This window comes from Thermobia domestica, chromosome 3 (assembly GCF_964235325.1).
Source record: "Thermobia domestica chromosome 3, izTheDome1.hap1.1, whole genome shotgun sequence".
Classification (NCBI taxonomy): Eukaryota; Metazoa; Arthropoda; class Insecta; order Zygentoma; family Lepismatidae; genus Thermobia; species Thermobia domestica.
In genome coordinates, this window is record NC_137456.1 from 160,461,413 (window position 1) to 160,476,488 (window position 15,076).

Sequence of the window (15,076 nt, forward strand, 5' to 3'; positions counted from 1 at the left end):
AATGAAAGCAAAAATCATTATAAAAGTTAAACACAAATGAACGTCATTTTAAGCAGTATAACAATCACTACCCATGTGTCAAAGGGATACTGCAATACAATGTCGGCTCTTGAGGGGATTCAAATCGGTAATAGATAAACTTTAATATTTAGCACATCAAGGTACGATAAAATTTTTAGACAGGTGTATACAAGAATTACTATTTTTCGGGATACTCCAGTTTCATCAAACATTTTCATTTCACTAATTGTCTCATCATGATTCACTGGCTTCAGTTATACCCTCAGTTATGCCAAAGGGTGTAATTGTGAGCGATAAACTGCAAAGAATAATTAGTATTCACTTAAGTTATAGTATAAATAATTAAATGCTTAGCAAAGGGACTTTTCTCAATAGCCAGGCACCGTAGCTACATCTATTATTAAACGTTAAACGACGAAACAGAGACTAAGCTCTGGAGATGGATACAATGCGCACATGAGAAAAGCCAGCTGCTAAAGAAGACACCTAACGAGAAATACGTGAACTACGTGCGCATGTATGATGTAAAACCATCAACTAACTGAAACCAAATTATTACGAACCAGAGCTAAACTAGCGCCAATAAAAGTTAACTTAGATAATTAAAGAAAATACCTAAGATCTAATTCAATATTAGTGAGGACAAAAACAGCGGCACTTATTACATGTGAGCAACCCAAAATTAGCACAGCACAAATGCGCGTATGATATAAGGGGAGGAGGGATTAAAAACACACCGAAATATTTTAAAACTTCCATGGAGTACAAATAAATTAATGTCTGATATTGACTATAGGTGAAGTCAACAAGAAATGGATTAATAGAAAGCCTGTAGTTATGTGTTCATTAGAGCATGATTCAAAATTGGAATATTTAAATTTGAAATTAAATTGAATAAATGTGTGTAATAATAAATGTGTTTTTCTTTGCTTTTCCATTTGATTGATTGTCCTTGATACCGAAACTGATTTTATATTTTGACTGAAGAGCAAAATTTGAGAGCCAGAGCTAATTATGTGAGGTATGATTTTCCGGTCGTTTTCCATTTTAACGTATGCGGACTGCTGAGTGTGGTTTCCTGTTTTGTTGGCTTCTGATAACAAAATCAATGTGAAAAGCTGGATACTTGGCATGCGAGGTTAATAATGTCTGATATTGACTATATGTGAAGTCAACAAGAAATGGATTAATAGAAAGCCTGTAGTTATATTTTCATTACAGCATGATTAAAAATTGGAATATTTAAATTTGAAATTAAATTGAATAAATATGTGTAATAATAAATGGGTTTTTCTTTGCTTTTCCGTTTGATTGATTCTCCTTGATCCCGAAACTGATTTTATATTTTGACTGAAGAGCAAAATTTGAGAGCCACAGCTAATTACGTGAGGTATGATTTTCCGGTCGTTTTTCATTTTAACGTGTGCGGACTGCTGAGTGTGGTTTCCTGTTTTGTTGGCTTCTGATAACAAAAGCAATGTGAAAAGCTGGATACTTGACATGCGAGGTTAATAATGTCTGATATTGACTATATGTGAAGTCAACAAGAAATGGATTAATAGAAAGCCTGTAGTTATGTTTTCATTAGAGCATAATTAAAAATAGGAATATTTAAATTTTAAATTAAATTCAATAAATATGTGTAATAATAAATGTGTTTTTCATTGCCTTTCCACTTGATTGATTCTCCTTGATACCGAAACTGATTTTATATTTGGACTGAAGAAAAAAATTTGAGAGCCAGAGCTAATTATGTAAGGTATGATTTTTCGGTCGTTTTCCATTTTAACGTATGCGGACGGCTAAGTGTTGTTTCCTGTTTTGTTGGCTTCTGATAACAAAAGCAATGTGAAAAGGTGGATACTTAGCATGCGAGGTTAATAATGTCTGATATTGACTATATGTGATGTCAACAAGAAATTGATTGATAGAAAGCCTGTAGTTATATTTTCATTAGAGCATGATTAAAAATTGGAATATTTAAATTTGAAATTAAATTGAATAAATACGTGTAATAATAAATGTGTTTTTCATTGCTTTTCCGCTTGATTGATTCTCCTTGATACCGAAAATGATATTATATTTTGACTGAAGAGCAAAATTTGAGAGCCAGAGCTAATTATGTGAGGTATGATTTTCCTTTCGTTTTTCATTTTAACGTATGCAGACTGCTGAGTGTGGTTTCCTGTTTGTTGTCTTCTGATAACAAAAGCAATGTGAAAAGCTGGATACTTGGCATGCGAGGTTAATAATGTCTGATATTGACTATATGTGAAGTCAACAAGAAATGGATTAATAGAAAGCCTGTAGTTATGTTTTCATTAGAGCATGATTCAAAATAGGAATATTTAAATTTTAAATTAAATTGACTAAATGTGTGTAATAATAAATGTGTTTTTCTTTGCTTTTCCATTTGATTGATTCTCCTTGATACCGAAAATGATTTTATATTTTGACTGAAGAGAAAAATTTGAGAGCCAGAGCTAATTATGTGAGGTATGGTTTTTCGGTCGTTTTCCATTTTAACGTATGCGGACTGCTGAGTGTGGTTTCCTGTTTTGTTGGCTTCTGATAACAAAAGCAATGTGAAAAGCTGGATACTTAGCATGCGAGGTTAGTAATGTCTGATATTGACTATATGTGAAGTCAACAAGAAATGGATTAATAGAAAGCCTGTAGTTATGTTTTCATTAGAGCATGATTAAAAATAGGAATACTTAAATTTTAAATTAAATTGAATAATTGTGTGTAATAATAAATGTTTTTTTCTTTGCTTTTCCATTTGATTGATTCTCCTTGATACAGAAACTGATTTTATATTTGGACTGAAGAGAAAAATTTGAGAGCCAGAGCTAATTATGTGAGGTATGATTTTCCGGTCCTTTTCAATTTTAACGTATGCGGACTGCTGAGTGTGGTTTCCTGTTTTGTTGGGTTCTGATAACAAAAGCAATGTGAAAAGCTGGATACTTAGCATGCGAGGTTAATAATGTCTGATATTGACTATATGTGAAGTCAACAAGAAATGGATTAATAGAAATCCTGTAGTTATATTTTCATTACAGCATGATTAAAAATTGGAATATTTAAATTTGAAATTAAATTGAATAAATATGTGTAATAATAAATGTGTTTTTCATTGCTTTTCTGCTTGATTGATTCTCCTTGATACCGAAACTGATTTTATATTTGGACTGAAGAGCAAAATTTGAGAGCCAGAGCTAATTATGTGAGGTATGATTTTCCGGTCGTTTTCAATTTTAACGTATGCGGACTGCTGAGTGTGGTTTCCTGTTTTGTTGGCTTCTGATAACAAAAGCAATGTGAAAAGCTGGATACTTGGCATGCGAGGTTAATAATGTCTGATATTGACTCTATGTGAAGTCAACAAGAAATGGATTAATAGAAAGCCTGTAGTTATGTTTTTACTAGAGCATGATTCAAAATTGGAATATTTAAATTTTAAATTAAATTGAATAAATATGTGTAATAATAAATGTGTTTTTCTTTGCTTTTCCACTTGATTGATTCTCCTTGATACCGAAACTGATTTTATATTTTGACTGAAGGGCAAAATTTGAGAGCCAGAGCTAATTATGTGAGGTGTGATTTTTCGGTCGTTTTTCATTTTAACGTATGCGGACTGCTGAGTGTGGTTTCCTGTTTTGTTGGCTTCTGATAACAAAATCAATGTGAAAAGCTGGATACTTAGCATGCGAGGTTAATAATGTCTGATATTGACTATATGTGATGTCAACAAGAAATTGATTGATAGAAAGCCTGTAGTTATGTTTTCATTAGAGCATAATTAAAAATAGGAATATTTAAATTTTAAATTAAATTCAATAAATATGTGTAATAATAAATGTGTTTTTCATTGCCTTTCCACTTGATTGATTCTCCTTGATACCGAAACTGATTTTATATTTGGACTGAAGAAAAAAATTTGAGAGCCAGAGCTAATTATGTAAGGTATGATTTTTCGGTCGTTTTCCATTTTAACGTATGCGGACGGCTAAGTGTTGTTTCCTGTTTTGTTGGCTTCTGATAACAAAAGCAATGTGAAAAGGTGGATACTTAGCATGCGAGGTTAATAATGTCTGATATTGACTATATGTGATGTCAACAAGAAATTGATTGATAGAAAGCCTGTAGTTATATTTTCATTAGAGCATGATTAAAAATTGGAATATTTAAATTTGAAATTAAATTGAATAAATACGTGTAATAATAAATGTGTTTTTCATTGCTTTTCCGCTTGATTGATTCTCCTTGATACCGAAAATGATATTATATTTTGACTGAAGAGCAAAATTTGAGAGCCAGAGCTAATTATGTGAGGTATGATTTTCCTTTCGTTTTTCATTTTAACGTATGCAGACTGCTGAGTGTGGTTTCCTGTTTGTTGTCTTCTGATAACAAAAGCAATGTGAAAAGCTGGATACTTGGCATGCGAGGTTAATAATGTCTGATATTGACTATATGTGAAGTCAACAAGAAATGGATTAATAGAAAGCCTGTAGTTATGTTTTCATTAGAGCATGATTCAAAATAGGAATATTTAAATTTTAAATTAAATTGACTAAATGTGTGTAATAATAAATGTGTTTTTCTTTGCTTTTCCATTTGATTGATTCTCCTTGATACCGAAAATGATTTTATATTTTGACTGAAGAGAAAAATTTGAGAGCCAGAGCTAATTATGTGAGGTATGGTTTTTCGGTAGTTTTCCATTTTAACGTATGCGGACTGCTGAGTGTGGTTTCCTGTTTTGTTGGCTTCTGATAACAAAAGCAATGTGAAAAGCTGGATACTTAGCATGCGAGGTTAGTAATGTCTGATATTGACTATATGTGAAGTCAACAAGAAATGGATTAATAGAAAGCCTGTAGTTATGTTTTCATTAGAGCATGATTAAAAATAGGAATACTTAAATTTTAAATTAAATTGAATAATTGTGTGTAATAATAAATGTTTTTTTCTTTGCTTTTCCATTTGATTGATTCTCCTTGATACCGAAACTGATTTTATATTTGGACTGAAGAAAAAAATTTTAGAGCCAGAGCTAATTATGTAAGGTATGATTTTTCGGTCGTTTTCCATTTTAACGTATGCGGACGGCTAAGTGTTGTTTCCTGTTTTGTTGGCTTCTGATAACAAAAGCAATGTGAAAAGGTGGATACTTAGCATGCGAGGTTAATAATGTCTGATATTGACTATATGTGATGTCAACAAGAAATTGATTGATAGAAAGCCTGTAGTTATATTTTCATTAGAGCATGATTAAAAATTGGAATATTTAAATTTGAAATTAAATTGAATAAATACGTGTAATAATAAATGTGTTTTTCATTGCTTTTCCGCTTGATTGATTCTCCTTGATACCGAAAATGATATTATATTTTGACTGAAGAGCAAAATTTGAGAGCCAGAGCTAATTATGTGAGGTATGATTTTCCTTTCGTTTTTCATTTTAACGTATGCGGACTGCTGAGTGTGGTTTCCTGTTTGTTGTCTTCTGATAACAAAAGCAATGTGAAAAGCTGGATACTTGGCATGCGAGGTTAATAATGTCTGATATTGACTATATGTGAAGTCAACAAGAAATGGATTAATAGAAAGCCTGTAGTTATGTTTTCATTAGAGCATGATTCAAAATAGGAATATTTAAATTTTAAATTAAATTGACTAAATGTGTGTAATAATAAATGTGTTTTTCTTTGCTTTTCCATTTGATTGATTCTCCTTGATACCGAAAATGATTTTATATTTTGACTGAAGAGAAAATTTTGAGAGCCAGAGCTAATTATGTGAGGTATGGTTTTTCGGTCGTTTTCCATTTTAACGTATGCGGACTGCTGAGTGTGGTTTCCTGTTTTGTTGGCTTCTGATAACAAAAGCAATGTGAAAAGCTGGATACTTAGCATGCGAGGTTAGTAATGTCTGATATTGACTATATGTGAAGTCAACAAGAAATGGATTAATAGAAAGCCTGTAGTTATGTTTTCATTACAGCATGATCAAAAATTGGAATATTTAAATTTTAAATTAAATTGAATAAATATGTGTAATAATAAATTTGTTTTTCTTTGCTTTTCCGCTTGATTGATTCTCCTTGATCCCGAAACTGATTTTATATTTTGACTGAAGAGCAAAATTTGAGAGCCAGAGCTAATTATGTGAGGCCGGTCGTTTTCCATTTTAACGTATTCGGACTGCTGAGTGTGGTTTCCTGTTTTGTTGGCTTCTGATAACAAAATCAATATGAAAAGCTGGATACTTGGCATGCGAGGTTAATAATGTCTGATATTGACTATATGTGAAGTCAACAAGAAATGGATTAATAGAAAGCCTGTAGTTATGTTTTCATTAGAGCATGATTAAAAATAGGAATACTTAAATTTTAAATTAAATTGAATAATTGTGTGTAATAATAAATGTTTTTTTCTTTGCTTTTCCATTTGATTGATTCTCCTTGATACAGAAACTGATTTTATATTTGGACTGAAGAGAAAAATTTGAGAGCTAGAGCTAATTATGTGAGGTATGATTTTCCGGTCCTTTTCCATTTTAACGTATGCGGACTGCTGAGTGTGGTTTCCTGTTTTGTTGGGTTCTGATAACAAAATCAATGTGAAAAGCTGGATACTTAGCATGCGAGGTTAATAATGTCTGATATTGACTATATGTGAAGTCAACAAGAAATGGATTAATAGAAATCCTGTAGTTATATTTTCATTACAGCATGATTAAAAATTGGAATATTTAAATTTGAAATTAAATTGAATAAATATGTGTAATAATAAATGTGTTTTTCATTGCTTTTCTGCTTGATTGATTCTCCTTGATACCGAAACTGATTTTATATTTGGACTGAAGAGCAAAATTTGAGAGCCAGAGCTAATTATGTGAGGTATGATTTTCCGGTCGTTTTCAATTTTAACGTATGCGGACTGCTGAGTGTGGTTTCCTGTTTTGTTGGCTTCTGATAACAAAAGCAATGTGAAAAGCTGGATACTTGGCATGCGAGGTTAATAATGTCTGATATTGACTCTATGTGAAGTCAACAAGAAATGGATTAATAGAAAGACTGTAGTTATGTTTTTACTAGAGCATGATTCGAAATTGGAATATTTAAATTTTAAATTAAATTGAATAAATATGTGTAATAATAAATATGTTTTTCTTTGCTTTTCCACTTGATTGATTCTCCTTGATACCGAAACTGATTTTATATTTTGACTGAAGGGCAAAATTTGAGAGCCAGAGCTAATTATGTGAGGTGTGATTTTTCGGTCGTTTTTCATTTTAACGTATGCGGACTGCTGAGTGTGGTTTCCTGTTTTGTTGGCTTCTGATAACAAAATCAATGTGAAAAGCTGGATACTTAGCATGCGAGGTTAATAATGTCTGATATTGACTATATGTGATGTCAACAAGAAATTGATTGATAGAAAGCCTGTAGTTATGTTTTCATTAGAGCATAATTAAAAATAGGAATATTTAAATTTTAAATTAAATTGAATAAATACGTGTAATAATAAATGTGTTTTTCATCGCTTTTCCGCTTGATTGATTCTCCTTGATACCGAAAATGATATTATATTTTGACTGAAGAGCAAAATTTGAGAGCCAGAGCTAATTATGTGAGGTATGATTTTCCTTTCGTTTTTCATTTTAACGTATGCGGACTGCTGAGTGTGGTTTCCTGTTTGTTGTCTTCTGATAACAAAAGCAATGTGAAAAGCTGGATACTTGGCATGCGAGGTTAATAATGTCTGATATTGACTATATGTGAAGTCAACAAGAAATGGATTAATAGAAAGCCTGTAGTTATGTTTTCATTAGAGCATGATTCAAAATAGGAATATTTAAATTTTAAATTAAATTGACTAAATGTGTGTAATAATAAATGTGTTTTTCTTTGCTTTTCCATTTGATTGATTCTCCTTGATACCGAAAATGATTTTATATTTTGACTGAAGAGAAAATTTTGAGAGCCAGAGCTAATTATGTGAGGTATGGTTTTTCGGTCGTTTTCCATTTTAACGTATGCGGACTGCTGAGTGTGGTTTCCTGTTTTGTTGGCTTCTGATAACAAAAGCAATGTGAAAAGCTGGATACTTAGCATGCGAGGTTAGTAATGTCTGATATTGACTATATGTGAAGTCAACAAGAAATGGATTAATAGAAAGCCTGTAGTTATGTTTTCATTACAGCATGATCAAAAATTGGAATATTTAAATTTTAAATTAAATTGAATAAATATGTGTAATAATAAATTTGTTTTTCTTTGCTTTTCCGCTTGATTGATTCTCCTTGATCCCGAAACTGATTTTATATTTTGACTGAAGAGCAAAATTTGAGAGCCAGAGCTAATTATGTGAGGCCGGTCGTTTTCCATTTTAACGTATTCGGACTGCTGAGTGTGGTTTCCTGTTTTGTTGGCTTCTGATAACAAAATCAATATGAAAAGCTGGATACTTGGCATGCGAGGTTAATAATGTCTGATATTGACTATATGTGAAGTCAACAAGAAATGGATTAATAGAAAGCCTGTAGTTATGTTTTCATTAGAGCATGATTAAAAATAGGAATACTTAAATTTTAAATTAAATTGAATAATTGTGTGTAATAATAAATGTTTTTTTCTTTGCTTTTCCATTTGATTGATTCTCCTTGATACAGAAACTGATTTTATATTTGGACTGAAGAGAAAAATTTGAGAGCTAGAGCTAATTATGTGAGGTATGATTTTCCGGTCCTTTTCCATTTTAACGTATGCGGACTGCTGAGTGTGGTTTCCTGTTTTGTTGGGTTCTGATAACAAAATCAATGTGAAAAGCTGGATACTTAGCATGCGAGGTTAATAATGTCTGATATTGACTATATGTGAAGTCAACAAGAAATGGATTAATAGAAATCCTGTAGTTATATTTTCATTACAGCATGATTAAAAATTGGAATATTTAAATTTGAAATTAAATTGAATAAATATGTGTAATAATAAATGTGTTTTTCATTGCTTTTCTGCTTGATTGATTCTCCTTGATACCGAAACTGATTTTATATTTGGACTGAAGAGCAAAATTTGAGAGCCAGAGCTAATTATGTGAGGTATGATTTTCCGGTCGTTTTCAATTTTAACGTATGCGGACTGCTGAGTGTGGTTTCCTGTTTTGTTGGCTTCTGATAACAAAAGCAATGTGAAAAGCTGGATACTTGGCATGCGAGGTTAATAATGTCTGATATTGACTCTATGTGAAGTCAACAAGAAATGGATTAATAGAAAGCCTGTAGTTATGTTTTTACTAGAGCATGATTCGAAATTGGAATATTTAAATTTTAAATTAAATTGAATAAATATGTGTAATAATAAATATGTTTTTCTTTGCTTTTCCACTTGATTGATTCTCCTTGATACCGAAACTGATTTTATATTTTGACTGAAGGGCAAAATTTGAGAGCCAGAGCTAATTATGTGAGGTGTGATTTTTCGGTCGTTTTTCATTTTAACGTATGCGGACTGCTGAGTGTGGTTTCCTGTTTTGTTGGCTTCTGATAACAAAATCAATGTGAAAAGCTGGATACTTAGCATGCGAGGTTAATAATGTCTGATATTGACTATATGTGATGTCAACAAGAAATTGATTGATAGAAAGCCTGTAGTTATGTTTTCATTAGAGCATAATTAAAAATAGGAATATTTAAATTTTAAATTAAATTGAATAAATACGTGTAATAATAAATGTGTTTTTCATCGCTTTTCCGCTTGATTGATTCTCCTTGATACCGAAAATGATATTATATTTTGACTGAAGAGCAAAATTTGAGAGCCAGAGCTAATTATGTGAGGTATGATTTTCCTTTCGTTTTTCATTTTAACGTATGCGGACTGCTGAGTGTGGTTTCCTGTTTGTTGTCTTCTGATAACAAAAGCAATGTGAAAAGCTGGATACTTGGCATGCGAGGTTAATAATGTCTGATATTGACTATATGTGAAGTCAACAAGAAATGGATTAATAGAAAGCCTGTAGTTATGTTTTCATTAGAGCATGATTCAAAATAGGAATATTTAAATTTTAAATTAAATTGACTAAATGTGTGTAATAATAAATGTGTTTTTCTTTGCTTTTCCATTTGATTGATTCTCCTTGATACCGAAAATGATTTTATATTTTGACTGAAGAGAAAATTTTGAGAGCCAGAGCTAATTATGTGAGGTATGGTTTTTCGGTCGTTTTCCATTTTAACGTATGCGGACTGCTGAGTGTGGTTTCCTGTTTTGTTGGCTTCTGATAACAAAAGCAATGTGAAAAGCTGGATACTTAGCATGCGAGGTTAGTAATGTCTGATATTGACTATATGTGAAGTCAACAAGAAATGGATTAATAGAAAGCCTGTAGTTATGTTTTCATTACAGCATGATCAAAAATTGGAATATTTAAATTTTAAATTAAATTGAATAAATATGTGTAATAATAAATTTGTTTTTCTTTGCTTTTCCGCTTGATTGATTCTCCTTGATCCCGAAACTGATTTTATATTTTGACTGAAGAGCAAAATTTGAGAGCCAGAGCTAATTATGTGAGGCCGGTCGTTTTCCATTTTAACGTATTCGGACTGCTGAGTGTGGTTTCCTGTTTTGTTGGCTTCTGATAACAAAATCAATATGAAAAGCTGGATACTTGGCATGCGAGGTTAATAATGTCTGATATTGACTATATGTGAAGTCAACAAGAAATGGATTAATAGAAAGCCTGTAGTTATGTTTTCATTAGAGCATGATTAAAAATAGGAATACTTAAATTTTAAATTAAATTGAATAATTGTGTGTAATAATAAATGTTTTTTTTCTTTGCTTTTCCATTTGATTGATTCTCCTTGATACAGAAACTGATTTTATATTTTGACTGAAGAGCAAAATTTGAGAGCCAGAGCTAATTATGTGAGGTATGATTTTCCGGTCCTTTTCCATTTTAACGTATGCGGACTGCTGAGTGTGGTTTCCTGTTTTGTTGGGTTCTGATAACAAAATCAATGTGAAAAGCTGGATACTTAGCATGCGAGGTTAATAATGTCTGATATTGACTATATGTGAAGTCAACAAGAAATGGATTAATAGAAATCCTGTAGTTATATTTTCATTACAGTATGATTAAAAATTGGAATATTTAAATTTGAAATTAAATTGAATAAATATGTGTAATAATAAATGTGTTTTTCATTGCTTTTCTGCTTGATTGATTCTCCTTGATACCGAAACTGATTTTATATTTGGACTGAAGAGCAAAATTTGAGAGCCAGAGCTAATTATGTGAGGTATGATTTTCCGGTCGTTTTCAATTTTAACGTATGCGGACTGCTGAGTGTGGTTTCCTGTTTTGTTGGCTTCTGATAACAAAAGCAATGTGAAAAGCTGGATACTTGGCATGCGAGGTTAATAATGTCTGATATTGACTCTATGTGAAGTCAACAAGAAATGGATTAATAGAAAGCCTGTAGTTATGTTTTTACTAGAGCATGATTCAAAATTGGAATATTTAAATTTTAAATTAAATTGAATAAATATGTGTAATAATAAATGTGTTTTTCTTTGCTTTTCCACTTGATTGATTCTCCTTGATACCGAAACTGATTTTATATTTTGACTGAAGGGCAAAATTTGAGAGCCAGAGCTAATTATGTGAGGTGTGATTTTTCGGTCGTTTTTCATTTTAACGTATGCGGACTGCTGAGTGTGGTTTCCTGTTTTGTTGGCTTCTGATAACAAAATCAATGTGAAAAGCTGGATACTTAGTATGTGAGGTTAATAATGTCTGATATTGACTATATGTGAAGTCAACAAGAAATGGAATAATAGAAAGATTAATAATTTGCATATATTGGACATATTTTTTGATGATATAAAAAAGGATTAAAATATAAATTAGTAATTTAGAATTAGTATTGAGTTCTAGAAATTGTTGGAGTATGTACTTATTATTGTATGGTGTGTTTGCTATCATCAGGATTGATAATAAACTTAATTAAATAAGTATTAAACATTATTACGAAAGGGATGTTTGAGATTTGATTATTTAGTTTTTGATCACTGCCACCCTGCTTTTGTTTTCAACAACATGTTTGTATCTTCCCTTCGGTTTAAGGACTGTTATTGAAATATCGAAGAAGTGGTGCCTGGCAAATTTCTTCCATACATTACTTTATACTTCAAAGTACACAGATTTTTGGAATAAGTTCAACTCAAAATTTAAGACATCCATCAGATAAACAATTAAATCAAATATCAATTCTTAGCAATATAGCATCTAGGTACGGAAAATACTTTATCCTACGTGCAAGGTGCAACATAGACAACAACGTTACAATTCGCCAGTTTTGCCAACTATACTATTGCACATTCGTAAACAAAATCGTCAATATTCTATTTTTAAACTGTGAAAGACAGAAAAGAAAGGAAAATTTTCTACTATTAGAGTAAAATATAGAATTTATAATTAATAACCAACTTACATAATCCTAATACATGACAAAACTAAAGTAGCACATAGCACATATAAGGTTATATTTCCTTTGTTATATTTCTGTACAACAGCGGTTTACACACATTTTCGAAACGTCTATGAAAGTTTGTGAAGTAAAAAAAATCGTCACATTTAGAGGAAAATTAAGTAGTTCGGTAGCACTGAGCTTCATACATAGATTCTCATTCCAGAACTATTATAACCAGAACCAAATATATCGGTTCAAAAAATTTTAAATATATATATATTCAATTGCGTGCATGAATTCCTAATATCAGTATATATATTTTCATCTATTTTTCTATTTATACGTTAGATAATAGGTTATTAAAACCTAAACATAACAATTTGATTCCTTTAAAACATATTTTGTGAACTTTTCATAATAGCTCAGAATTTACGTGTTCAAACAGTTGCTGGCATGACATTAGAAGTACTTAATATTATATAACCCATTAACTTAAATACTATACAAACTTTCCTGAATATATGCTACTTCTCTGACAATACTCGTATTAATGTATTGCTAAGTTTTTCATACAAGCATCGTGTTCAGCGTTGCTGCCGCCTAGGTGGTGCTTGCTGCTCCTGTGATCAGCAGCTCAGCAGAAGGATTGCGTACAGTGTGTGTTGTGCTTGTACTGCTTAGTGCGATTGACATTAAGTGCGAGGAGTGAAAGTTTATGTGGATTTTGTCCGATGTGATGTGACTTTTATGTGCTTGATAATGAATTCTTCTATAGGAACAAGTAGATTTGCAGATTATTTTGTAATCTGTGGTCTGGACCTAAATTCAGGCTTAGAACCCGATCGTTTTTCTGGTGAGTAAAATATGTGTTGACAGTTCACTCTTTGTGATGCTTATTTATATCTCACTCACTCTATGTATAGACATATGCGATGATTTGGAGTCATTTGTTCTAAACGGATGTTGATAATGATACAAAGAATTCGTTTTATTTTCTTTTTGCGATGTCAAACTGAAAAGAGAAACTATAGATGTTGGTCTGTACTTGGACATTTAAATTTAAGAATAATGTGTAGGGAAATAAATTATGTTGATTTTATCCTTTTATCAGTATGGAGTTCGTAATGGGATCTCGATTTTATAAAATTAGATAATTGGTAGAATCCTGCATAAGGGGTATAATCGTAAATGCACGACGGTACTTTTACTACTACAACGTTATTGGTCCATATTAATATATTTTGATAATTCTGGGCAAACGATCTTCAGTGCTATTGTTTTCCATTTTCTCTTCTAACGACTATACATTCTAGAGGGGAAGTATTGCGAATAGTTAATACTGTTTATTAATTACGCTTTTTAACATTGGGACATTTCATTTACGCTTATTATTCTTTGATTGTACTCACATCAAGAGACGATAGGAGACACGGTGTTTACAGAATTGTGGTTGTTACACCGTGGGTTAGTATACAGTAACCATGTCTTTTTCTTTCAATGGTATTGAATTGTTTATAATAGTGATTTTATCTTTAAAAAGCCACTCGAAGCAAGTAGCATTAGACCCTCACGGAGATTTTTTTTTTTTTAAATGACTAGTGTAATTAAGAATTCATGTATTTCACGGACCCCCCACGCAAAATTGTCAAAAAAAAAAGTTCACTATTGCCACATTCATGAAGAGAGAAAATTTACGAGATAGTTTTTTTCTTTTTACTTTGGTTGTTTCATCAAATTAATCACTAGTTGCTCATGTTATACAAAAGTCCCCCATTATTATTTATTTATTATGCCAGCTTGATCTTATGCCCATTGTTTACAAACAAAAAAGAAAGTAAATTTTAATTAACTTTCAGCTGAAAATGATTTAATATGATTAATAGTATGTGCGTCAAAGTTGTGTATCACCAGACATTAATAAATACCATCTGCTACTTAACAGCGTATTTTTTTCAGACACGGACATAAGTAAATAAACAAACTCTCAATATAATAAAAACCAGCGCTCTATTATTGGCAATGGACAACATATTTTTTTAGTTCCAAGAAAAACTCAATTTTCCCTATAACTCGCATGAGTATCTTATTTTGAGTCCCCTATCGATTGATATATGTGCCTCATCTGTACAAATTTAATAGTTAATCAAAAATTAATGTGTTGGCATTAATCACGTTTTTTTGCTTTTATCTCATTAAGCCTTTAGTGTACTGCCATCTTGCCAGTGTGATAATGGAAAGCTTTGTGAAGAAATACTTCAGTATCAGCTTCATGTTGATAGCTGGGAGGGGGGGTATCGTAGGGTATCAATTTTTAGGTTTACATACAAATTCCGTATTCTCACAAATATTACGCATTAACTTTTACGCTCATCCATGTCATTTAGTTCAGGATCATTATCCATGGGCGTCTCTGGCATTTAAAAATTGAGGGTCATTTAAAAATCCGGTCTCTTCCTGTAAAAGTACAGTTGAATCGGCGAGTGGGAGAAGCAGTAATAGTCCACAATGACACTTCATAAATATTTCGATAAGAAAATTATGATATATTGTTCTATGCATG

At 31.5% G+C, this 15,076-nt stretch overlaps 2 protein-coding genes across 5 annotated transcripts in view; one reads left to right on the top strand and one right to left on the bottom strand.

The window, feature by feature from the left end:
- The window catches only part of mRpL22 (mitochondrial ribosomal protein L22), a 91,090-nt gene extending 78,402 nt beyond the window's left edge, over positions 1-12,688 (bottom strand). The window contains exon 1 of the mRNA XM_081751960.1: positions 12,538-12,688. The gene's annotated coding sequence lies outside the window, so the exon portion shown is untranslated. The remainder of the gene's footprint in view (positions 1-12,537) is intronic.
- Positions 12,689-13,132: 444 nt separating this feature from the next.
- The window catches only part of pns (DENN domain containing pinstripe), a 284,119-nt gene continuing 282,175 nt past the window's right edge, over positions 13,133-15,076 (top strand). For 3 of the 4 annotated variants that reach the window (XM_081751957.1, XM_081751955.1, XM_081751958.1), the window contains exon 1: positions 13,134-13,369. In XM_081751957.1, the coding sequence (XP_081608083.1) occupies positions 13,264-13,369 (106 nt within the window). In that variant the 5' untranslated portion in view covers positions 13,134-13,263. Of the gene's footprint in view, positions 13,370-15,076 lie in introns of all 4 variants that reach the window. The other variant, XM_081751956.1, reaches the window with a different exon arrangement.